The sequence below is a fragment of the Paramisgurnus dabryanus genome, chromosome 22 (assembly GCF_030506205.2).
Source record: "Paramisgurnus dabryanus chromosome 22, PD_genome_1.1, whole genome shotgun sequence".
NCBI classification, from domain to species: domain Eukaryota; kingdom Metazoa; phylum Chordata; class Actinopteri; order Cypriniformes; family Cobitidae; genus Paramisgurnus; species Paramisgurnus dabryanus.
In genome coordinates, this window is record NC_133358.1 from 17335923 (window position 1) to 17363568 (window position 27646).

Sequence of the window (27646 nt, forward strand, 5' to 3'; positions counted from 1 at the left end):
GACTGTTTTGTTTTTAGATAACAGTAACTACATTACCTCAGTGTCATTCTTCTTGTGTTGTTTCCTGCTTCTCTTGAGTTCGTTAATTTTGGTAATGAGTTTTGCCTTTTACTTCCGCAGATAACTGAACTCCACAACATCAAGAACATTACGCGAATGCCCCGCGAGACAAAAAAACACGCAGTGGCAATTATTTTCTGCGATGAGACGTCAAAGACATTTGCCTGTGAGTCAGGTAAGCACTGGCTTCAAATCTGGAAAAAGTTTGTTGTAGCTCCACCACAGGCTGGATCATACTGTATCCAAAAAGGCTTCATTAATTCTAGACTTCAATATGCTTTAGTATTGATTTTCACATACCAGGTACTTGGATGCTAATCTACTTATTTTTACCTTGAAACTAAAATAATGTGCTGCCAAACATTCAAGCTACTGTATGTAGTGTTCGATGAGTCAAGTGAGATACACAGAGTAGATTTCTTTTGCGTCATATGTCAAAAGGAAAAAATAGCATGCAGCCAAAAGCAACAGGCAGAGAAGAAGTAAAAAAAAAAAAAACAAGAAATATACTTCACACACGCACACACGTTTGAAATATGAATGAGATGCTTTGCAATAGAAACATTTTCCCATGTGTTTTCTCTCCTTTCACACTGAGAATGATGGCAGTGTCAAAATCAGATCAAAGTTTTCTCTCAGACAGTTGCACTAACCTTGTAGTGTATTAATATAAAAAAATTATTTTAACAAAATTAATACTATTTAAATGTTACCTGTGCTGCAATCCCTAACTTATTTATGTGAGGGATAATCCATCGTTGCTATCGCAGAAATATGCCCGTGTACATTATCCCGCTTATTACATGGCTATTTACCTCATAAGTAAGGTAAGTAAGATGAATGATTTTTATAAAATATTTTATTAGCTCATTTTTAATGAATGCAGACCTGCGAGGAAAACCTCTTTACTTTCGGTTTTAAGATAAGACATTCAAATGTCATTAAAATATGTAATTAAAAGACATTTATATGAAGAGTTTGGTACCAAAACGCGATAAACGACGAAAAAATAGTTACCGCCAAAATCAGTATTGTATCTGGGCAGTATTAAAAAGTGAATTTTTTATTTTACACAAAATCCAATATCTGCCGTGTTATTCTTTCATCTTTTCTCCCTTTTTCCCAAAACGTGATAAAGGCCAGTCCTCCTTTTCTGCAGAATGCAATAAATCCGCTCAACAAATCACAGCGCACCATTCCACGCATTGTAAACAACAAAGGCGATGCTTTGAATACACGTAATTCTAGTTTTCCTCATCTACTTTCTACTTTGTGATCAACAAACAAACAAAAACAAAATAATACTTTGTTGGCATTGATAAACCTGTGGTGGTTTTCTGTGATGGGAAAGAAATGTAAGCAGAGCCGATCCGCCCTATAAGCAGGCTACACGAGCTGCATAGGGCCCCACACCACTAGGGGGCCCCCTTGTTTTTAACTTCATGCAGCGCTGCACAGATCAGCTGGTGAGTGACATCATTGTGCCGCGGGAGCCATTCGAAATTATAACAAGCAGTCTGATCTCACAATACTTTAATACAGTTGTCAGTCCGCATGTGGTTGACGCGCCTTTCAACATGCGTCTTCATATTAAAGCTATCCACCGGAGCAGGAAAGAAAAAAATTAAAAACACAAAATTCCTATTTAGTCTTGAAAAACCATGCAATGGATTTATAACAAACACTGTAGTCCAAATCCCTAGATTCAGTTTTTGTCCAGTGTGTTTTGTTAGAAATGCTTGTACATATTAATAATCAAAATATTTCATACGTGTTTAAAAACACACATTTATTCATGCAAGATGTTGTGTGACTCCTGTTAGCATTTTAAAACAATGCACATTAGGTCTAATGTTTACATATTTAGATAATTATTGTTGTATTTTGGTGTGTTTTTTGTGGAATCTGATCATGCCTTAGTTTTTAAACAAATTGGAAAATCTCTTGAGTTATTTGTTATAGTTTATCCGACAGCTATTTTGGTTTTATTTTATTCATAATTTTAAATGTCCCTGATAATTACATTCAATTATATATTTAGCAGTAGACCTTGTTTTCTACAGTAAGTAATGTAACAGATTAAGGGCTTTTCAGAAAACATGTGTCAATGTTATAATTAAATAAATTAAATAAAGTATTCTGATGAGTGTCATCAGTAATGTAATGTACATGTGGCAAAAATGTACAGCTATAAGATAATATGTGTTTCAGTTAACATTTTGTTTATAGCTACATTTAAGCAGAGAAAGTGAAGTTTTTTTATGAACGCGATAACAGGCCCCTCACAAAGTTGCTTAGGGCCCCCAGAAGGACAGGATCGGCTCTGAACGTAAGCCTTCAACATCTAATAATTTATGCGAGAGGCACTCGGGAGACGGAAAAATGTCGGCTGTTGCATGTTCTCCCGACAGAATCAAGCTTCTATCCTGCTAACACACTGGCCCCACGGGATCTTATGAAAAACTTTCCATTATTTTAAGTTGTATATTATATATAATCGAGCATGACCTAAACAATTTACAGCTGATCGGTGTAAAAAAAGTTCAGTGACGTCAATGTTTATTTTTTTAATCAGTGTATACCACTAGTTAACTAAAAGAATATTACATGGCAAAGATGAATGCACATTTATACATGTATTTATATAAAATATATCATTTATTGCATTTTGTGGAAAAATAATCAGTTTTTATAATAAATCTATGAAAATCAAATTATGGAATTTAATTTTTAATATTTTTATAACGTAAAGATGCTACGTGAAAGTTTGTAACAGAAAATAGTGATTTTCATCTTGTCACTTTCTTGGTATAGAAAACATGTTTTTACCGAAATTAGTCAAAAATGGATTTATTGCGTTTTGGAACCAAACTCTTCATATTTAGTTTTTGTATAACATTAAACTGTACCTGTCAACATGTTTTGCGGCATTCGGGTTACCGTGGTTTAATAGTTTAAGCGGTTGTTATCTGGGAATAAGAAATCTGCAAATGGCGTAACTGGTCAATCGAAATCAAGCATTCCAACGAGCCATGTAAGAATAAAAATCAACAAAAATCAGTTATTGAGCAAGAATGGTTTTGCGATTTTAATTGTGAGTTTGAGTTCAATATACATAAAAAATATTTACAAGTAACTTTTTAATATTTGCCATTTTTGTTTCAAACAGAGATGGATAGAGAAAGGGAAACGTTATGGATTGCAGCTGTAAATATAACTTTTTGGTTTTGGCTTCAAAGTGCAAAAATTCACAGAAAGGACATAGGTGTAGGACAGTTTTGTACCAACAATTATCCTTACAATCACCCAACCACTGCAGGAAAGGGTATAAGTTTTAACAAAAGCGTGCTAAAACAGATAATGCTTTCTCTGGACCCAATTTGTTGGATCAGTTGGATTCAACTGAGGCAAAAGAACAAAATGTTATGTGTGGGTGATGGACACTGCATCTCTATACCTCTCTTTATCCACCCATTCCTTTCTTTCTTTCTTTCTTTCTTTCTTTCTTTCTTTCTTTCTTTCTTTCTTTCTTTCTTTCTTTCTTTCTTTCTTTCTTTCTTTCTTTCTTTCTTTCGTTCGTTCGTTCGTTCGTTCGTTCGTTCGTTCGTTCGTTCGTTCGTTGGCCTTGCACTGACCCCATTGGCCCCAGTGCATCTATACGGACACAGAGATACCTCATTTAACAAGAAGAAAACTTGTCTTCATCTAGCACTGAATTTGTCCTTTGCTATTAAATTTTCTGTCAAGCTGAATTCCCAGGTAAGCCACTGATCAGCAGGGCAGCTCGGGGTGGAAAACAGAGAGGAAGAAGGAAGTAAAAGGGGAGGCAGTGGAGTGTATGAGCACAGGGGGAGCGGCAGAGTGAACCCGCTGGGATATCATTAGCACCTCTGGGGTCTTCCGCACTGCCGGAGCAGGCGAGGAATGTTCTCCTGAATCCATTTACCACAATAACCTCTCCATCCTCAGCTCTGCCTCCACTCTCCTCCCCCCTTTTTCCGAGGCAGGATGTTAATGGGAAACAGGCTGAGCGGGCACAGGGCATAAATGAAGAGCTGCCTATGATATGAGCTTGAAAAGGATATAATCGTGCCTTAAGGCCGTTTGAATGAAGATGTCTTTGGTCCCAAGTCATTTTACTTGTTATCTGACACATTCGTAGTTTTTACATTATGCTGTTAATGTGTCCTGCTGTTTTAGATCACCTTGTTGTCCTTGTGGTAGGAAACCACATTTGTATTAATGTGGAGAACAGGCTTATGTGTGTGCGCGTGTGTGGCGTGTTAAACTCTGCTTGTGGCTCTTTAAATTTTGGCACAGGTACATGTCCAAAAGCCACCCTCGCTCGAACTTCCCCTTTCCCACAAATCTCTGCCATATGGACTGTGTGTCCCTCACATGTCCGCCACATGTAGGAAGCCGACCTCCCATGATCCTTCACTTCCACTTCCTGACCTCCCTCTGATTCTGTCAGGTTATATTTGTGGTATTTTGACCTGTTCTTCTCTTTGTTATCTATTCATCCATCCCTCTGTTTACAATACACTCTTAGAACGAATGTGTTAAAAACAACACATTAGTGTTGATTCTGGGACAACACACTACAGTAAATGTGTTGTCCCAGTGTCCACCCATCTCTGTGTTATTATTGAAACAACACATTTTGTGTTACTTTAATACAAAATCAACACAAAATGACACATAATGTGTTAAAAGCTTAACGCACAAAGATATGTAAAAATGAACACATCCTGTATCTGTCTAAATCAAAATTTTTATCTGTTTATATCTGTCTGTCTGTTTATCTGTCTGTCTATATACTTTGTCTGTCTGTCTGTGCCTGTCTAAAGGTCTGTTATTTATCTAACCCATCTGTCTGTATATGTCCAAATGTCTTTCTGTCTGTCATTCTATCTGTCTGTCTAAATTTCTGTCTCCCATTGGTCTGTGTTTATTTATCATATATCTATCTGTATGTCTATTTATTGTATCTGTCTGTCTAAATGTCTGTCTGTCTGTCTTTCTTTCTGTCTATGTCTTATTTATCTAACCCATCTGTCTGTATATGTCCAAATGTCTTTCTGTCTGTCATTCTATCTGTCTGTCTAAATTTATGTCTCCCATTGGTCTGTGTTTATTTATCATATATCTATCTGTCTGTCTATTTATTGTATCTGTCTGTCTTAATGTCTGTCTGTCTGTCTGTCTTTCTGTCTATGTCTTATTTATCTAACCCATCTGTCTGTATATGTCCAAATGTCTTTCTGTCTGTCTATTTATCTGTTTGTGTGTTTTATCATATATCTATCAGTCCAAATGTCTCTGTCTGTCTGTCTGTCTGTCTGTCTGTCTGTCATTCTTTCTGTCTGTCTAAATGTATTTCTGTCTCCCATTTGTCTGTGTGTTTATTTATCATATATCTATCTGTCTGTCTATTTATTGTATCTGTCTGTCAGTCTATTTGTCTTTCTGTCTATGTCTTATTTATCTAACCCATATGTCGGTATATGTCCAAATGTCTGTCTGTCTGTCTGTCTGTCTGTCTGTCTGTCTAAGTGTCTGTCTGTCTGTCTGTCTAAGTGTCTGTCTGTACTGTACCTACTTGTCCAAATGTTTGTTTTTTCACCTGACTATGAATTCTGTTCATCATTTCCTTTACGCCGAGTGATCCGTTAAAGATGTTGCGCTGTAAAGTCCTGTGGTTCCGCTGGGCACCTTTGTGTTTGTGCACATAGCTGCCTGAACAGCTGAGGGTCTGCCATGCTGATGAAGTATTTGTTTATCCAATTTTCCACTCAGTGGGCCCAAAAGTGTGTGTGAATTTAGACACACTTAAAGGTCACCGTCTCGGGAGAGAGGCCATGCAAAAAATCCAGCGAAAACCTTGTACAAAAAAGAGGAAAGTGCACAGTGATTTGTTGTAGTCGAGAGATTTCAAAGCATTGTGGGTTTTTTGCCAGGTGTTGAATTGGTTGTGCACAGACATTCTGTTTTATAAGTGATTATGAAGCAAGATACAGTGTACTATTCAAGAAAGCATGTAGTGTGCAACCTAAAAGTTACTGTATATACTGCGGCTGTCAGTTTGTCAATTTATTAATTATATGTAAGGCAGATTCATTAATCAAACGGATCCCCATTTATCACACATAAATACTAAAAAAGACACAAAATTAAGATGTACTTTATTAGTATAGCTTGCTGCGTACATCATACAGTGTGGAAACTCACATTTAAAATCTGAACAATCTTATTAATTTTAGGCTTCAATTACTTTCACTTAAATATACTTAGGGCAGCAAATCAAGCAAATGCATTGTTATTCAAACAAAACAAATTTTGACGAGGTCACAAATCTGTTAACAGCTGGCATGTAATTATCCAAATCTAATCTCATAATGTTGAGTTTTATAGCCATGTCTCATGAACAATCAGTGTGGACAGCATTCACTTATGAGGCGAGCTGGCGTAGATTCATTTATGCTTCCTTCACTTTGTGTTATAATGCTAAACTGCATTAGGCTCTTTTGAATGGATGTTAATTTGCGGGGTTTTACTCATTAGAATGCTGCTGCTAAGAGGCTCTTGTAGATTAACCTGGAGCTTTTAAAGAATGGAGGACTTAATGAACAATCTAAATAAAATAAAACAATTCAAACACATGCTCCTTCTCAGAAAATAATTTTCTCCGAAAAATGTATTACCTGAAAATAAACAGAACGCTTTAGGCTTCTTTGTATGGCTTCGTATAGCAATTTTTATATTATTGCCTCACTAAGACAAATCACTCTGTTGTTTTTCTCACCTTTTGTATGTAACTTTGGATTAAAGTGTCTACTGAATGCCTACACTGTAAAAAAATCCTTGTTGCACTTACAGTTTTAAGTTTAATCAACTTGAATTTACAAATAATTTCAACTTTCTTGACTAGTGAGGAGTTGCTATGAATTATAAAAATAAAGTTGAATTAGCTTAAGTAATTTTAACTTTATACGTCGTGATTATTTCACTGGCTTTCTATGCAATTTTGCACCTTGTTCTCTTCATGTGTTCAATAATTATTCCCTGTGTCATTTCACTTTATTTATTATGACTCAAGTTGTATACTTAAAGGTATAGCGGAAGATTTTCGTTTTCCGGGTGGATCACCTCTATTATTGGTCATCCCAGATGTCAATCATTCTGATTATATGTTGACGTTTAACCGTCGTACATGCTCGCCTCTAGGTTCGCTTTCTGCACATGCGCACTTTCACGTGTATGTGTGTTGTGCTACGGTTTCAACCATTCATTGAAGGTCGCGTTCTCAATGTGTTTTTTCTTTCAAAATGTCTGGGGGTCGCAAGAGAAAAAGTGTCTACGAATTGTATGACAAGAAGAGAAAGGACTATAAAGAAAGAAACAAGACCAGAGTGTTTAACAGGCGTTCCCTCTCGGGAGGAGGGAGAGTGTTGCGTGTGCATTTTTTTAAAAATATGGAGGGGCGGTTCTTTTAAATAATTCGGGAAAATCTTCCGCTATACCTTTAAATGTTCAGATTTCTTTGTATGAATTCAATATTTGGCTTGATGGCTACATATGGTAGTTTTTTTTTTGTTGTGTCAATAGCACACTTAGAAATCCCCTTACTGATAAAAATGCTGATGTGTCAAATACCGAAAAATTGCTATTTTCGGCCAAATAATTTCGATTGCCGAACATTCGGTGCATTCCTAGTGTAAATGTACATTTATTAAGTTAGAATTAACTATAATGATTCTGCACTATAGGCTACCAATAAAATTTTATGTTTTTTTAACACAATCTCATGTCATGATCATATATTCTATGAGGTGGCTATTTTTGTATTAAGTTAAGTACGACCACATTTGTAAATTTTTGTATGATTTGCTTTTGCCCCTGCGACTTTGGTGCGTGGTTAGGGTGGGGTTTCATTATTGTTTTTTTAATAATAATCCTACACATTTGTACAGTTTACTAAATACAAATTTATAAGAATAGCCAACATGCAAAATACGAATTGGTTCCAGTGAGATCAGGTAAGTTTTTCCATTGACCATAATAATGTTTTGAGTCCAATTCAATAACATTTATATTTATGCATTTGGCAGATGCTTTAATCCAAAGCAATTTACAGTTAATTGAAGATGTATGGTTTTATCAATACTGTATTGAGTGTGTGTTCCCTATATCGAAACCTATAACCCTAACACGGCTTTCACAATGCTCTACCAATTGATGTACAGCAATACCTATGGTATTATTAGAGAAAGGGAGGGCACACACTCTAAGAAAGGATGTGTTAATTTTACACATTGTTGTGTTATGCTATGGAGGTAAGCATTGAACATTAAAAATTACCCGGCGGAATAGCCAGCTTCAACCACACACGCTTTTGCAAGTCCTAAAAGTGTTACAGCTCAGCTTTTTCTCTCTAAGCTCTTGCTAATAAAAGTGTTAATTTTGGACCACAACAATGAACATGCTCATTCTTTTGCATTAGTGCCAAAACCGCAAATGTGTTTTTCTCCTGCTCTGTTTTCCCGTTTGCAGCCCTCTCTCTCCACCAGCTGCTCTCCGTGGCCCGACTGTACGCTTGTATGTAAACATGATGATATGGATGTGTGTGTTCGCAGAGCTGGAGGCTGAGGAGTGGTGGAAGTTATTGTGTTTGGAGTGTCTGGGTAGCCGACTTAATGACATCAGCCTCGGAGAACCGGACTTGTTAGCAGCAGGGGTGCAGAGGGAACAGAACGGTCAGTATCCAATTAGAGCCCGGCTTTCTGGGTGATTTTTCCTCTTGTACTCCCTAAATGATTCTATTACAGGGACCAAATGTGTTTGTTAAACACAGACCCTCCAGGTCTGTTCTCATGTTTATAAATGATCCACTCGGGCCAAGGTTCTTTACTAAGCACTAATGGCCACTGCCGTGCATCAGAGCATCTACTCATAATGGAGCTTGTCATAGAGATGGATGAGATTATGGTGAAGAAAGGGCTTCTGAAATCATTCATATTTGTTCTTAGAAATTCTAGGAATTCAACTGCATTTGCTTTCTAGTAATTTTTGAAAACTTGCGTTGAGTGCATCATTTTGTTGTACTTTCATATTTAACATGGTCTTGCTAAAGGACTGCATTAGAAGTAAAGTCAAGAACTGTAAAGCAGTGGTTCTCAATCTGGGGGCCTTGGTGCCAGGGGGGGCCCCGATTTTATGACATTTCATAAAATAAATTGATTTATCATAAATTCTGTGTAATTAAATCTTAGAAAAATAAGGCTACCAACCAACAGCATTAAAGGGCCATTTCACCGATAAGAGCATTAATCTTTATGGAAAGTGGGTCATATTTGTAGTCAAAATGTAACATAAATGTAGAATTTTGTGTCTATTTGACCGAGAAAAGACAGAACGTGACTTTAGAGCACATTTGTATGAAAAACTACAACTCCCACTATGCACCACAATGCACAGCTCTGCAAGCCACTCCCATTAATCAGAACACGGCTCAGACATGCTATTATGTACATAAATGCCACGTTAGTAAAACAAAGAATATAGCCATCACCACTGTGTCTGACAGACACCAATCATGATTTACTTTTAAACGTGATGTGACATTGTGTTACACACAATAACACTCTGGTCTGGTGTGTAGCAAAGTCTTATTCAAACAGTAACGTGCTGTTTCAGATCCGCAGTACCAATGTCTTTACAAGTACTTAAAAAAAGGGTATGCATTTTAAATGTTTATTTAGTTTTACCAATTTTCTTTTTGTCTTTTGTTTACTGTAATTACATTTGTGTTATTATTGGCCTCACTGCTCTCACAATATAGACATATAAAACACCGCTCAGATATGCTATTATGTACATAAATGCCACCTTAGTATAACAAAGAAAATAGAAACACTCACTTTAGTCAGACGTCCGTTTATCCCTGCATCCTGCACACAAACGCGTCCCCTGCACAATATCTCCACAGACCCGCTGCCTCAGCTCTTGGAGCTTGTGCTTGTAAACCGAAACACGTCTTTGAAATAAGCACGCGACCAGAAACATTCACAAAACAAACGTTCATATCCTTATCTGATCCAGAAATGTTAAACCGAAAGCAAACAGCGCGAGTCCGTCCAAGCTTATATACTCCCCAGCGCGTCTGCTCGTAAACCGAAACAGGTCCGTGAAATAAACATGTCCAAACGCGCGCAAAGTTCCTCACTTGCCTAGAAACCTTCACCAAACAAACGTCCATATCCTTATCTGATGCAGAAATGTAATAAAGCAAGCACACAGCGAGAAAACAGGCAGTAGTCTGTCCAAGCTTCTCTACGCAGCAGAGGCCGATGGTTGCGGTGTCTTCCACGGGCTCCTCTACCCAGCCGAAGCCCAGGCTCCGGCCTACTCCTCGGGCTTCTGTTCCTTCATCTGCCTGAGGTCTTTGCAGTATTGTGGCTCATAAAGGTGCAATGTACAGCGGATTAGAGCATCACGCTGGCAAAATCACCCTCTTCCATGTAATATTGATTAACTTCCACTGTTATTGTAACATGAATTCTGGCTCGCTCCACAACTTCTGTTTAGCTTAGCTTAGCATAAAGATGGCGGCTGATCGTTTTTTTCCGTCTGTGTTCGTATATTTTCGTAAGTCCCACCCACTGATCTGCAATTGGTCTGAAGCGTGAGTGGGTCCCACCCATAGCCCCCACCTTGGAAAAATGAGGAATGAGTGTCTGTAGTCTTTCACACTGAACAGAGATACAGGATTTCCTTCTTTCAATGACGCAAAATGACGATTTTTACATCATTGAAAGAAGGAAGTGCCTCACTGAAATGAGTATTTCTCCCCTCTCAGGGGAAACTGAGGGAATGATGCACGACCATTCAAAAACATGACTGGGGTTCTAACGGTACAAAGCTTAATGCAAATGGGTGAAGTTTCCCTTTAACATTCATAATTGAATATGTTTTGTTTATTTTTAGAATGTTTATGTCATAAATTTTCTTTGGGGGCCACCAAGGGATGCACTGTATACAAGGGGGGCGCAGACTGAAAAAGTGTGAGAACCACTGCTGTAAAGTACAGTATGAAACAATTCCAAATGGTAAAGGAGATTCAGATTTTAAATTTGACATGGTGACCCAACAAAGTAACATCATTTGAAGAGCTTAGATGCAAAGCCGCTAAACGTCACCTCCTTAAAAAATTAGATAATGATATTAATTGTATACTCCTAGCATGTATTATATCTTCATACTCATTTTGCTTTAAATTCGACATCAGGCCATTTAGAAATAGCAGTTTGTTGGCAGAATCTGTTTAATGTCATGACGATTTTTCAGCAACGCCCCCTAAATGCATGGAAGACAAATTGGATGAACAAGTATGTCAAGGTGCAAGATTTTTTTATCCAGAGGTTTAGGAGTTTATATTAGGATATTGACCGAATTTAGCCTTTTACCTAAATTACATAACCTAAATACGCTGTAAAAAAATGCAGCATGAATAAAAAAATATTTATTTAAAGGTATAGCGGAAGATTTTCGTTTTCTGGGTGGATCACCACTGTTATTGGTCATCCCAGATGTCAATCATTCTGATTATATGTTGACGTATAACCGTCGTACGTGCTCGCCTCTACGTTCGCTTTCTGCACATGCGCACTTTCACGTGTATGTGTGTTGTGCTACGGTTTCAACCATTCATTGAAGGTCGCGTTCTCACTGTGTTTTTTTTTTCAAAATGTCTGAGGGTCGCAAGAGAAAAAGTGTCTACGAATTGTATGACAAGAAGAGAAAGGACTATAAATAAAGAAACAAGACCAGAATGTTTATGGGAGACTATTTCACACGCTGGTGTGAGCTAAAAGGACAGGTTGGGCTTCCCACGCGAAGTTTCTACTGGAAAGGTACATTTTGTCATGCTATTTGGAGAAATCCATTTAAAATCACTGCTAGTAAAAGTTGATGTAAGCTATGATTTGCGATGCTAGCCCTGGCACAAGTCACGAACCACACAGACACGGTAAACATGCCGACCGAAACTTGTAAACAGAGCGAAGAGAAGAACTGAGCTCCTGCACGCTCTCTCTCTGTCTCGTGCACGCGTTTAACAGGCGTTCCCTCTCGGGAGCATTTTTTTTAAAATATCGAGGGGCGGTTCTTTTAAATAATTCGGGAAAATCTTCCGCTATACCTTTAATATAAGTTATTATACTTAATTAAACTTAATTTGTTAAGTTAAAGTAACATAAAAAACATAAAAAATATTGATATGATATATTTTTATAGTGTGCAAATCGCTCATTTTCAAGAAAAACATGACAGACGCACTTACATTTTGGATAAAACTTTACTTGAAGTGGTGTTCATTAGACTGACATGACACGTGTCATGAACATAAAGGAGATTAAATGTCTGTTCTTTGGCTTGGATTTTGTGAAATAATTTTCTAAATAAACACTACGTATAGTCCACTGTGACTTGTATGTTATTTCGTCTTAATGACGCATTTTTTAATGATGCGACTTATACTCCGGTGCGGTTTATAGTCCGGAAAGTACGCGAGGTAGTTTCTTAAGTTTGATAATTATTCTGCTACTGTATGTCGTGTTTATGACAGATTTATGTCAATTTGTCTCAAACAATGTCATCTTTGCATTAAAAATGACATTGAACGAATGACACTTAATGACAGTTGTCATAAACATGCATAAAATCTTCTTCATGTTCATGACACATGTCTTGTCATGAATATGAAGGTGTCATGTCAGTCTTATGAACACCCCTTCAAGTAAAGTGTTACCAAATTTTCTTCAAGCATTGTACAAAAGTAAACAAAAATGTCTCAAATTAAAATAATTCAAATACATGCTGTACATTTTTTGGTTCATTTGATGGTTTCATCATCTCAGCTTAGCTTTAATATGCCCTAGAGCAAAAATCCACCACAGAAACACATTGCGGTCAGCACAAACTATGTTTATCCTCATTGCAAATCAGGTCATATTTAATGTAGTCTGAATTGTATATACTCTGAATCTTGCTTGTGGTTTTCGAGGTCTTCTGCGTTAATGTCTTTTTCTCGGTAACCCAATCAAAACAGATCTATGACTCACCAACTCAGCTGTGAACAGACCGCATGTCTTCCCGAGGTCTTTGAAAGAAACTCAGGACTGTCCTTGTGATTATTTTTTAAACATAATTCTGAAAATCAATACCAGTTCATCTCCGTGTGCTGCTGAGGCATTTAAGCATTATCCCACAACAGGCGCTGTACAGAGCAATCGTCAATTTTTTTTAATCGAATGACAGACGAATATCGATTTGTTTTCGTAATGAGAGCTCAGCATGTATATGATTATATCAGCTGGAGGTCAGCAGGATGATCATTTCGCCATTCGACGACTGATGAATAACAAGAAGCGAGTTTGCCATTTGCGTTTCAATTAGACCCCTCTAACGGCAAGCTTCGATAATTAAATCAGAGTTAATTTTCACAATCCCTAAAATAGCCCCCACATTACATCGCCTGTGCCTCCAGAGAGACACATAGCTTATGTTGAAGCATTAGGTATAATTAGGCACTATTAATTTGGATTATGAAGAGCACCCTTGTCTTTTTGGAGTTAATTGAGATGATGTGGTTGCAGCCATGGTCGGCACAGGAAACACTCACCATCGGTTTCTTTCTTGGCAATATGGCAGCAATGCTATTGACCTTTGTACAACGCAAGGACCACATCTGCGAGAAGTGAAAGTAGTTTGATTAAAAATTATTTTTAGGATGTTTTTCAGGGTTTTTATCATTCAGTCATTTAGGAACGAGTTATATGTTCCAGCTGCTCATATAAAAGCTACTTAAGTGGTTTTATTCATTTGTAAATATGACAATTGAACGGACCCCACCTCTGGCATATTTTATTGTTAAAATGTCAATCAAACAGCAGTTGGTGACTTTTTCAAACCTGTGAAAGAAACTGTTTAACATGTTATAAGAAAACTAATTCCCTTCACAACATGTCAGTACAGTTGCTTTTAATTTTGTTGCTTTGCCAATTGGTTTGTTTTGATCTACGGCAGGGGTTCCTATAAATTATTTATTTCAAATACACTCTCCAATTTAAGTCTATAAAAAAAAGAAATCACAAAATTGGCATGATTTTCTGGTGCATGTTATTCCAAATTGTTATTTTCACATTTTCCATTAATAAAAACCTTCAAAATGATGTAAAATTTATACATTAACGATATACAGTACAGTATGTTCAACTTTTTACTTTCTGTAATTGTTTGAGCGGCATTGCAACACAGTCTCAAGGCAAGTGGTGTTATAGTAATGAAAATTTTGATTAATTTATTTGTGTTCTGTCCAACATCTGTTCTGTCCAATATTTACCCAGCATTGGGTAAGAATTAAGAGTGTGTGAACCCTTGGTTTACATATTATTTCAGAGAGATTTAACGTCTATTTGATGCCGACTCCAAACCTGGACATCTATGGAGAGTGCACGATGCAGATTACTCATGAGAACATCTACCTGTGGGACATCCATAACGCCAGAGTCAAGCTGGTTATGTGGCCGCTCAACTCCCTCAGAAGATACGGCAGAGACTCCACATGGTTCACGTTCGAATCCGGGAGGTATGCTTTCATCCCGATTGTGCCGTTTGGCTATCGATTAGCTGATGTAGGGGCTCAACGTTTAACATATGCTGTCACTTTCGCAGCAGGCCGTTAAAGTAGTCCATTATTGTTCAGCCTATTACGACAAGAGCTCGCGTACACTGGGAACAAAAGAAGGCAATAATTGCTTAACGGCTGTGTGTGTGTGTGTGTGTTGTGCTCTTACAGGATGTGTGATACAGGAGAGGGCTTGTTCACATTTCAGACCCGAGAGGGTGAGATGATCTATCAGAGGGTTCATTCTGCTACCCTGTCCATCGCCGAACAGCATGAACGCATGATGTTGGAGATGGAGAAGAGCACACAGGTATATGGGTAATCTACATTATCATAAAAATTCCATAGTATGACACTATATACATATTTTATAATCATCTGTATATTTTATAAATGTACAATCTTTTTTGTGGTTGGCAAAATCTTGCTTAAAGCAATACTGTATCCAAATGTAAAAATGACCCCATGATTTACTCACCCTCAAGCAATCTGAGATACACATGTCTATCATCTTTCAGACCCACATTTTGAGTTATTTTATTAAATGCCTTTACTTTTCCAAGCTTAGATTGGTAGAAAACAGGGATCAGGGAACCGGATGTGACATGGGGGCGTGACAGCATCGACAATTCCATTTTTTTAATTAGAAGTTCAAGGTTATGACTTAATTTCGATCGATTTAATATTGAAATCATGACACCCTTATTATCCATCAGGTGGCGCTCTTACACAACTTATTAAACACTAAAGCATCCATTGATCCAAAAACAGTTAAACTCTGTGTATATTTTGATAATCACTCTGAATCTGATCTCTATCAAAAGTACTTTACAAAATTGCAATTATCTAAGCTTTTTGCTCAAAATTTTGACTTTTTTAAGAAACCTAACCATATTCATAGGTGTAATTTACACTGGGGATATGTCCCCACCACTTTTTGAAATGGCTGATTTTGTCCCCACCACTTTTTGAAAGCATTTGGTTAAAATGTTCTGAAAAATCAAGCAATACATCTGAAAAATCAAGCGACTTACACTGCAAAAATGACTTTCTTACTTAGTATTTTTGTCTTGTTTTCAGTAGAAATGTTAAAATTTTTTAAATCAAGATGCATTTTCTTGATGAGCAAAATGACCCAAGAAAATAAGTCTAGTTTTTAGACAAAAAAATATACAATTTAAGTGAATCTTTGCTTAAAACAAGCAAAAATATATCTGGCAATGGGGTCAGAAAAAATTCTAAAAATAAGATTTCTTTTTTCTTTGTTTTACGCACAAATTCACTTAAATTGTATAGTTTTTGTCTAAAAACTTATTTTCTTGCGTCATTTTGCTCATGAAGAAAATACATCTTGATTTATTTTTTTTTAGATTTTTACTGAAAACATGACAAAAATACTACTGTAAGTAAGAAATTCATTTTTTCAAGAAAAAAATTCTTAGTATTTTTGTCTTGTTTTCAGTTAAAATATCTAAAAATTCTTAAATTAAGATGCTTTTTCTTGATGAGCAAAAAAGTCAAATTTAAGTGATTTTGTGCATTAAACAAGCAAAAAAATTGCCAATGGGGTAAGCAATTTTTTCTTGAATTTTTCTTGAATATTGTGTTTAAGATTTTTTTGCTTACCCCATTTGCAGATTTTTTTTGCTTCTTTCATGCACAAAATCACTTACATTTGGTATTTTTGGTCTAAAAACTTGACTTATTTTCTTACGTCATTTTGCTCATAAAGAAAAGCATCTTAATTTAAGAATTTTTAGATATTTTTACTGAAAACAAGACAAAAATACTAAACAATTTTTTAAAAAATTTTTGCAGTGTACGACTGGTTTTGTGGTCCAGGGTCACATATGTTGTGTTGTATGCTTATGTTTTTTTTTGTGTTGTTGACCGGCGTATGATATGCCCATTTTTGATGTGCCGTGGCCGTGGCATCCAGTGGTTAGGTTGCGAATTGCAACCAACGGCTCAGTCCACTGTTCACCCCTCGTTTTGAAACGCATAGAGAAGCTATGGTACCCACCACTGGAAAAACATGTAATTGACAGAGACAACTTAGTAAAAAAAAGTTTTTTCCGTTAAGGGCTTCTGTAGAAACATGGCGGCAAAAAATGGTGACTTCCACGTAAGGGGACCCTCTGTGTATGTAAATTAATCTCATTCTAAGGTAATAAAAACATAACAGTTCATTATAAAAAGGTTTTTATACACCCCTGATAATATAGTTTTGTATATTATTTTGCATTTCTGTCAAGAAATCCTTCTAAAAATTACACACTGCACCTTTAAAAAATGCTGGCGGGGAAAGAGTTAAAGGTCTTTTGCAGGTAATCAATGCGAATTTGTAAGAAAAATATCCATATTTCAAACTTTATAAACTATAATAACTAGCTTCCGGTAGCAACGGCATCTTGGTTACCCATGGCAACGAACGCTCACTACGTTAAGTCCAAGATGGCGTTGTTATTGGAAGCTAGTTATTATAGTTAATAAAGTTTAAAATATTGATATTTTTCTTACAAAATCGCATCAATTACCTGCAGAAGACCTTTTATAACCCATTGGAGCCAAGCAAATTACCTCTGTGAATGGTGAATGCACTTTTTGCGGGTATAAAGTCAGAAGTTTTTCCTGATCCCTGTTTTCATTATAAGCTTGGAAGAACAAGGCCATTTATTAAAATAACTCCAAATGTATTTGTCTGAAAGATGATGGGCATATGTATCTCAGATTGCTTGAGGGTGAGTAAATCATGGGGTTGTTTCGATATTTGGCTAGAGAATCTCCTTAAGGTGCGTGACAAAAACAAATCCGCACTTCGGTTAGTGCGGTATAGATGCGAGTAAAGTGTTTACAAGGCCGTGTAATGTGATTCAAAATGCCATACACTGCGTGTTAATACAATTATACTTCCTGTGATTATGAGCGTAATTGCGTTATTTTGATCAAAGTATTGTGTTTACATGAGATGAAGTGTAATCGCAATATATCCAAAATCTCATTATAATCGCATTACGAGGGTGAATGTAAACGTGGTCTTGAATTATGACTTTGCCATTTCTATTATCAACATTTGTTGATTGAAAGCAAATCTTTTTTGATTCATGTGTTTTAGCTTTGAACTATTTAAAGTGCCGATGAGACTTGACCATATGGCCCTCCGCTCAGATCTCAACACCTGCAAAACTGCTGCTTGTTCTGAAATCCAACTAGAGTCTCATTAATAGTCTTGCACAAGTCTTGTTTGTTAGCTTTTACAAAATACTATGATTAATAGTACCGCCACGCTTCCTTATAAAAGGCCCTAACGACCTCACACTCCACCTGTCAAGTATAATGATCAAAACAGCCTAATGAAGGGGTGCTGTTTATTATTATGGGGCTTGGTCTTTGAAACCCACTCAGTGTAAGCCCCATCTGACTGGAAATATAACCATTGTAACCCAATGATTTTCCGCTCTGCCTCACAGACTCTTTCAAACGAGAGCACATTAACAAAGTCGATATCTCTCCCGCGAAGCGCTTACTGGCACCACATCACGCGTCAGAACAGCGTGGGAGACATCTGCAATTACCAAGGTGAGACAGAGCTCCTTCCCACTCCACAGCTCACTGAAAGCACCATCTTTAAACGTCTATAGTACTTAAATAGGTGACAATTTCATCTGAAGCTCCACGGAGTACGTATATAAATTGGCGAGCGACTCCTCCCGTCGCCTGGATTTAACTGTGATGTCTGGTAAATCAATGCAGCAATCCACATTGAGTAAAGCCCTGATATGGCAGCACATCTGTTGTGCATATATCAGCATTATATGTTCATTTATAACTTGCTGGCAGTGAGGGTAAAGTGGGTTGAATGTGATGCTGACTGTTGGATTGAATTCAATACTTTAAGTAAACATGAATTAAGCACTGAAGGTTTCCATAGTGATCATGTATTAGATGTGTTCTGCATAGGGAGCTGATTTGCATAAAGTAGCTAATGAGTACTGAGTTATGTAATTAAAACAATCGTAACCAGACTGTATTTGTGTATTGTTTTCCGTTTGCCAAAAATATATTTATGCTTCATCTCGCTTATGTTATCAGTAGAATATCTCACGCCTGGGAAGGGCTCTTAGCCAATCAGATTCGAGAAACAGAAAGAACTGTTGTATAATTTTAAATAATTAGAGTCAATTATTCCACTTATACCACGGTTATCACAGACATTGCTAAGAAATTGCTCTGGTGATTATTTTAAAGGGACACTCCACTTTTTTTGAAAATATGCTAATTTTCCAGCTCCCTTAGAGTTAAACATTAGATTTTTACAGTTTTGGAATCCATTCAGTCGATTTCCGGGTACCACTTTTAGCATAGCTTAGCATAATCCATTAAATCTGATTAGACCATTAGCATTGCACACAAAAATGACCAGAGGTTCAATATTTTTTCTATTTAAAACTTGACTCTTGGCAGGTAATCAATGCGATTTTGTAAGAAAAATATCCATATTTCAAACTTTATAAACTATAATAACTAGCTTCCGGTAACAACGCCATCTTGGACTCACGCAATTCACGAGAGTCACTGTGCAACGTAGCCATGGCAACGAACGCTCACTACGCTAAGTCCAAGATGGCGCTGTTACCGGAAGTTAGTTATTATAGTTAATTTGAGAACCAGAAAGAACTATTGTATATTTTTAAATAATTCAAAGGACCGGAGTCAATTATTCCACTTATACCACGGTTACCACAGACATTGCTTAGAAATTGCTCAAGTGATTATTTTAAAGGGACAATCGACTTTTTTAAATATGCAAATTTTCCAGCTCCCTTAGAGTTTAACATTTGATTTTTACCGTTTTGGAAGCCATTCAGCCGATTTCCTGGTCTGGCGGTACCACTTTTAGCATAGCTTAGCATAATCCATTAAATCTGATTAGACCATTAGCATCGTGCTTAAAAATAAGCAGAGTGTTTGTATTTAAAACTTGACTCTTCTGTAGTTACATCATGTACTTAGGCTGACTGAAACTTAGAAGTTACGATTTTCTAGGCAGATATGATTAGGAACTATACTCTCAAACTGGCGTAGAATTTGCTGCCGTAACATGGCTGCAGCAGGCGTAGTGATATTACTCAGTGCCTGAAAATAGTCCCATGCTATTGAAAGATACTAAGGGGACTATTTTTTTGGTGCTGCGTCAAGTTTTAAATTAGAAAATATTGAAACGCTTTGGTTATTTTTAAGCGCGATGCTAATGGTCTAATCAGATTTCATAGATTGTGCTATGCTAAAAGTGGTAGCGCCAGACCCGGAAATCAGCTGAATGGATTCCAAAACAGTAAGAATGTTTAAGTCTAGGGGAGCTGGAAAATGAGAATATTTTCAAAAAAAGTGGTCAGGTGTCCGTTTATAAAAAAAATGCATGTCCGTTTAACATTTCTTAACCAATCAGACTGAAGCATTTGACAGTCCCGTGGTCATTACATCACTAATCAGTGAAGTAATGTTTTGAGGCTACTGTTTAGTTGATGTATCTACCTCTGAGGCAGTCGGCCTTAAAACCTGTATGTCATTCATCATTGTGGCATTCCCATTGTTGAGATGTTAGCCTGATATAGTGAATGTTTCCCCTCTCATCAGCTTCCCTCAAAAATACAAATTCAGCAAAACGCTGCTTTCTTTCAATGAATAAATTGAGTGCATCACCATTTTGAAGGACGCTCTGTTTGGGTTTTGTTGAGTCATTGAGAGCTTGTGCTTTCGGAGGGAGGAAATTGTAAAGTATACAAAGATCTTTGCTTGTGCAGTAGCGTGCTCTTTACTGTTTGTGCTGAATGAGAATTTTGCCACCTGCTGTAAATACAGCACAGCATAAAATGCGTTTCTGCATTCGAGCATGCATATGAGCAACCTATACTGCTCATGTTGTTCTGGTTTAACATTCACACCTAAATGATCCATTTGGAAAAGTCATTATTTTCATATCTCTACAAAAACCATATTTAAGCCAGTATATAATAAATCGTAAAAATAAACAGTATACTGTATTATTATTTTGAGATATAAGTGCATTATGTACATGTTAAAAATTAATTAAAATTGTTAAATTTAAGGCTGTGTTTGAAGCGTCTGAAACTCTTATTTGTTAGTGCACTGTAAAAAAAATCAGCATGGCGTTTAAACAACTTGGTTTTGCCAAGTCAATTGAACCTATTATAAGTTTTGACTTGTCAAATCAACATGATTTGTAAAGTTAAAGTAAACAATTTTAAATTGTTTGTTTAAGTTATGCCAAGTCATCACATCATTTTTTACAGTGTAGATGAAAATAGACCAATATTTATGTGATATAGTTATAAATGAAAGTAAATGTTTTTTTAAGTAACAAACTTTAAAAGAAAAGGTTTCTTCTCATATTGATGTACAGTATGTAATTGAAACGCCATACAGTACAATGAAATATCTCTACTCTTTATTAGATTAATTTCACTTCTGTTCATTTTCCAGTTAATAGCCAAATGTGACGGGAAACAGCATGACTTCCTGTATTTTTATGAATGATTAAATTACATCTGAAAATGATGACGTTAATTCAGTCACAAAGTGACAAATTAAATACAGAAACACAATTGTCAGTCTGTGTTTGGTGCAAGATGAATTTGTAGTCAGCAGGTGTGGATTTGCTGAGTCATATGTAAACTATAATATGAGTCATATTCATGTTATAAATGGATCACCTCCATCACACCTCCTTCCTCCCCTAACACAGGACACACAATTAATAAATCTTCTGTTATATAAAAGCTTTATGACCTTTGGGTTATGGTTTATTATATTAGGTGGAATCTGTCACTTACATAAACTTATATACTTTAATATTTACAAATGTTTCAAATATAAACTTTTAAAATCTAAGTGTGGTCTGACACAACAATGTCATACATACAATTACATGACATAATGTATCCAATTTTATATAAATAAATTAATATTCAATTATTTGTTGTTAATAATATGTCTATGTTTAGAACTGTAACTAGACTGTAACTAAATTTAGCCAGCAGTGTTGTAGAAATTGCAAACATTGTAAAATGGTATGAAAATCTGACTTTTTCCATGATTAAAGCCGCCTTTCCACTGCACACGACATACGGAAATGACAGTCGGAGTTCTTCCCCTAGTGGCAGTCGTAATGAAGTTTCAGTTTAATCGTATATGGGAGGGAAGCTCATTCCAGCGCAAGAGGCTTCATTCTAATATATTTACCATGGTGGAATAAATAAATGAATGCAAATGAATGAAACAATAAACAGCTATGCATATATGACAAAGATTGCCAATATCATTGTATTGCCAAAGTTCACATTTTTTAACGGATCCAACGCTCAAAACGGATCCGATATTTACGCATCCGCAGATGGTCGGCACTTCACGCAGACCCTTTGCGACTCTCCATAGGAAATTAATGACTTCCGGCTTACCGGCCGTCGTTTGTCGTGTGCAGTGGAAAGGCGGCTTAAGTGCCATAATTGGGTCACCAGTGGTTCTATCAACCTAGAAAATGTGAAAAAGATCAACCCAATAATTTAGTTTTGGTAAATCCATTTTCCGCAACATGTGAAAAAAATAGGTAATTGAAATTTGGCTCTGCTTATGATGTCATATATAATGCATTCACTAACACAGACACACATACTTAATCTGCACTAACCACGGCACAGCCATTTAATGCCGAGATACAGAGAGAGAGAGAGAGAGAGAGAGAAAATAATTTACAGCACAATTAAATTTCAATTGCAACACACCACCATCATTGCGATCATTGTTTGCATTTCATCAGCTCATTTGCATTTTAAAGGACACACCCAAAACGGCACATTTTTGCTCGGACCTACAAAATGGCAATTTTAACATGGTATAATACATTATTTATATGGTATTTTGAGCTAATACTTTACATGTGTACTCTGGGGACACCAAAGGTTTATTTTACATCTCCTTTAAAATAAAGTCACCCATGTATTAATTTGTGTAAGGTTATCAACATTTAAAAATCTTTTACTGACAGTTTATAAAAAGCATGTAAGTGAAATATTTGTAAATATACAATAAGGAAACATTATAGGTTGCAGTGTGTCACTAAAACGTGTCAAGTCCCAAAAAAATTTACTGATTTACATCAACACAGGTTTGTAAATAATTATTGTTTTCCGAGCTATGAATATATTTTATGCATTTTTATTTACCATATATAAATTATTTCATGTGTAGCCCTCAGATACACCACTATAGAAAAGGTTGTAATTACTCAGACAACACACATACACCTAACAATGAACTGTTGAGCAAGAGAGAGAGAGAGAGAGAGAGAGAGAGAGAGAGAGAGAGAGAGAGAGAGAGAGAGAGAGAGAGAGAGAGAGAGAGTCATGTTATATAATGCATTCACTAACACAGACACACATACAGTTCTTTTAATAACACACTTTTTCCAGGACACCTGCGCTCAACACAAGGTTGTTTGTGTTGGAGTGAACGCTGAGTCCATATACAGACTTGAATGTCCATCTTCACATACCACACAATCTCTCTAATCTGAAATCAATACAGCAGAGCCAATCTTCATGCCACCCTACCAGACAGGCAAGTCGTGATGATATAAAGAGTCTTACTTGAAGATTCAGACGGGGATGGGGATGGGAGGGAGACGCTCACAGTACAGTAATGCTGTCTCAGGTCTTGGGAACCCTCTGGAGTGGTTTGATAAGCCTGATTGATCCCATATGTGTCTTTTAGACCAGCTGCACCTCTGCCTCTGTAGCTTTGATTGAGTCACTTCTGTTCACTACTGACAATTGTGTTATACTGTGTGTGTGTGTGTGTGTGTGCGCGTGTGTGTGTGTGCGCGCTTAGTCTTTTCTTCAGCAAAACCAGTAGGCGTTCGCCGCTTTGCAGAAATGTTTTTCTCTGAGTTTCATAATGCAGATAACAGCTTTGCATTTTAAGTCATTAACCAGCTTTGCTTAACCTTATGCTGAAAATAGCTTGAATTATTACAGTTTTGCTATAGATAGACAAAAAATTCATATACAGTAAACAGTGCATTAAAGTATGCAATACAAAAATAACAGCAAGTCTACATTTACGTATTTAAAAAAAAATGTATTGTCATAATAATAGCTTTTGAAATATATTGAAAACTATTAAAGTCCCACTGTGGGGAAAATCTGGTTTTATTGTTGTTTATATGTCTATGTGGTGTTTTTAATATGCTTTAAGACGAGCCATGTACAAACTCATCATTCAACACCATTGCTGATTATTTTCTCTATAAAATTTGAGACAGTCTTATTCTTGCGGTTTAAAATCGTCTTGGTTTCCAACGTCACAAATATGTAGCCAATCATATCAACATTTTAAAGCATGAATCAGTAGTTAGAGTCATAGATATTATGTTTGAAAACCTCATAGACGGGGGCTGAAATGATCACAGCACTGTAGGGTAAGTGCTGTAACCTGTTAACATCAGCACTTAAAGATTAGTGCTGCAAACACACAGTTCACGTATGGGTGATTCGTACGAAATCCAGATTTAGAAGGTGACCAGCATCAGGATTTTTAAAAAGCCCTTGAAACCTTTTTTTTGCACATATAAGATTAAGGTCTGAACTTATTATAACCATTATTTTTAGAGGATTTAAAAATATTTCCTATAGAATCATTACCATTTTTTTATCTTTATAATTATCATTACCGCAACATGATATTACATTAAATATATGCATTTACAAACTCATGTTTCGGTAATGAGAACTAAAAAGTTGTCTAGGTACTATGACAAACAAAATTTCAACTTTTATCCGAAGAGAAAAAAATAAGAATTGCTTACCTGTCAGCCATCTTGAGTGTCACAGTCAATTATGTCCCTTACAACATTTTTTTTTTTTTTTTGAAAATGTTAGTTCTTTGAGGGCTTAAACAATGATTGAAAATTGTTGCGGAGGATGAGAAAATTGGTCTTGGACACATTTATATTCCTTATTATTGTCTCTACATTTACCAATGATCACCAAATGCCACATGTTTCTTTACTGTAAATGTTTATAGTATAACATGCACTGAAGCTTTTTATTTTTTAGATTTTTTAATTATAAATTTTCCATGTCAAAGAACCCAAATCCAGTCATGGACACATTGCGGTAATGAAAATTTTCCCCTTAAATGTGGAAAAAACAACAAAATAGGTTTGAATGATGTCATTTGAAATCATGTGCAAAATAGTACATGAAGAGATGTTTGTAACTTTATGCTTCTTATTTTGATAGCATTTACTTTTTTTTCAAAATGTTTCATGACACAATTCATAAGTCTAATTTCGCAAGAATCACCCGTGTGAAACCTAATTTAGCAGTTATGTGTCTGAAACTGGCAAATTTAGCATCTATGTACAAATATATATCTATGGTCCGAGGTGGTGCGAAAGGGTGGAGACGAGGACTAATTTGCATATTCATATCTATAATCCGAGCTGTGCTATTGAGTAGGGGGCTAATTTGCATATTAATGCGTAGATCTGCGTAAACTAAATGAAGCAAGGGTGTAAAGTTACATTCGAATTGTTTTAAAGCGTGAAGAAATTACTGTGACAGGTAAAACTTTTATATAAGTTGTTATGGCACCTAAATTGATACATAAAGGCGTAGACAAAATCTTAACCTAAAATCGTGGTCTTAAAAGTTCACTGGCATTGTTCGTTAATTACCCAATTACAGACTTGGAAACAAAGTCTTTTGCCTAACACCTTCTTTTCTGCTTCATTAGTTTGTCTCATTGACTTTGGCCTTTAGGTCTCTGTGCACCTCGCGGTGAGCGACTGCCCCGTGATGACAGCTTGTGTAAGCAGATCAGGCTTAATGTTATGGAAATTAACTTTCAGAGAAAATGTCCTCCGAATTTTGTTTAGATGTAAATTTACTGATGCAAAGAAATAAAAAAGTTATTTTTCCCAGGTGATGGAAAGTCAAGTCTGACAAGAATCAATTTCAATCACTTAAATTGAAACTGAAAAGTCGAGTCTTTGTAGACGGGCTATTTGAACAGTGTCACCAAGATTTTTTGTTTAGAATAAAATGTTTTGTACATCTATATAGACTAGAAATTAATTTAAATCGTTTTTTTTTTTTTAATCATAATGTTATAATTTAAGGGATAGTTGACCCAAAAATTGTTTTCTCATCCTCATGTTGCTCTGAATCTGTATGAATGTCTTTTTTTAGGTAAACACAGAAGACGATATTTTAATAAATTATGCTAAGCACACAACTAACTGTAACCATTGACTTCCATAGTAGAAAAACAAATATTATGGAAGTATTTTAATTTTATGTTTGGGGTATAAATAGTATCTGCACTATTTAAACTTGATGCTGCGACAATCTGATGGCACTTTATTGTACTCCTGTCGCTCCTGTATGGCAAAGCATTGCATTTGCAAAGGTCATGGGTTCGAACCCAGGGCACACAAAGTGATAAAAATGCATACAAACGCACTATAAGTTGCTTTGGATCTGTCAACCAAAACACGTAAAATTAATTTTTATGTGGTGGACATTTCGTATTGGATCGTTCAATGTGAATCATATGAAAATGTACAATTATCTAAAAAGCAACAATGAAACCTCACTGTCATAGGGTCGAAAGCAAATTAAAGTACAAATGAGATGCATACATACGAATTAGCATACATATTGCTCGTATGAATAAAATAGTTACATATTGCCATGGAATTGTGTTGGCTGTAATTGTTATTATAATGAAAGACTGTGTTGAATAATGACATCTGCTCACCTATTGTAAAGGCACTGAGAAGTGGCAGTCTGATATGCATGCATTACATGTGCGTTAAAAGATACAAACAATTAGGGTACATAGTCCAGATGTGTGGACAAAACACTTTTCTGCATCTTGTGTTCTGGATTCGCTGTGTAGGTTAGACTGGGAGACCATTTCGCTTTAATGTCAAGGCAATGACAAATCATCCTCGTCCCACTGGGTTAGATCAGACTACCAGAACCTTGCATAGGTGTGTAACTACACACGTGTGTGTGTGCTGTGTGGCAGCTGTGCTCTAACCTGGAGCCCAGGCACTGTAGGAGCTGTCCAGCACACAACAAATACGCCGGTTTTCCAGATCATTCCTCTTTTCGTCCTACCATGTGAAATTAGGCCAGAGCTACACATCTGCGGTATAATGGCATTTTTTTTAACAGACTAGCTTGCCGTAAAGAAGTGAAATGGTTTATTTGGCCTCTGACGTTTCGCAGAAACTAATGAAGAAGAATCGAGAGCTTGTCGCTTTGTTTTCTTCTTTGGCCGTTGTTTGTTTGAGCCCCTGTGGTGGAAATTGATGGTGTTGGCCGATTAGATGTTTGCACTTGAAATTGGTGAGTGCCATTTGTGTCAATGTTATTACTTAGAATAAATATTGGAAGATTTCTGGGCTTCAAAAAAAAAAAAAAATCAATACGCAGTTTTTGTTAGTTTTCTTATCCTGTTAAAGAACCAAGGAATAAAAGATGGACAGTTGTCTATGAAGAGTCTCATAGTTAGTGTTTAGTGTTTTACTATTTAGCAAGGTGCCAAAGAACAAATTTATGCAATATGATAAAATCTAATACAGTATCTACATAGTTAAGCTTTATTTATTGCAAACATGATCCAGAGACGGTTTTACGTGTCTATTTACAACCCTAGAATTTGTCTCTATAATGAAATGGTCTGTTATTTCCTTATTTGAAAGAGTCATGAATAATAATGTTGAGCTCTGCTATGATTGGCTGTTTCTCATAGCGGCTCATTTCAGTAGCTCTGTGTGTGTGTAAACAGACCTTGGGCCCTATTTTAACT

The 27646-nt window shown here is 36.3% G+C and overlaps 1 protein-coding gene across 1 annotated transcript in view; it reads left to right on the forward strand.

Annotated features, from left to right (window-relative positions):
• dok6 (docking protein 6) overlaps positions 1–27646 on the forward strand; it is a 90475-nt gene that overhangs the window by 56209 nt on the left and 6620 nt on the right. The window contains exons 3-7 of the mRNA XM_065294986.1: positions 121–235; positions 8697–8816; positions 14518–14707; positions 14918–15056; positions 18217–18325. Of these exons, the coding sequence (XP_065151058.1) occupies positions 121–235; positions 8697–8816; positions 14518–14707; positions 14918–15056; positions 18217–18325 (673 nt within the window). The remainder of the gene's footprint in view (positions 1–120; positions 236–8696; positions 8817–14517; positions 14708–14917; positions 15057–18216; positions 18326–27646) is intronic.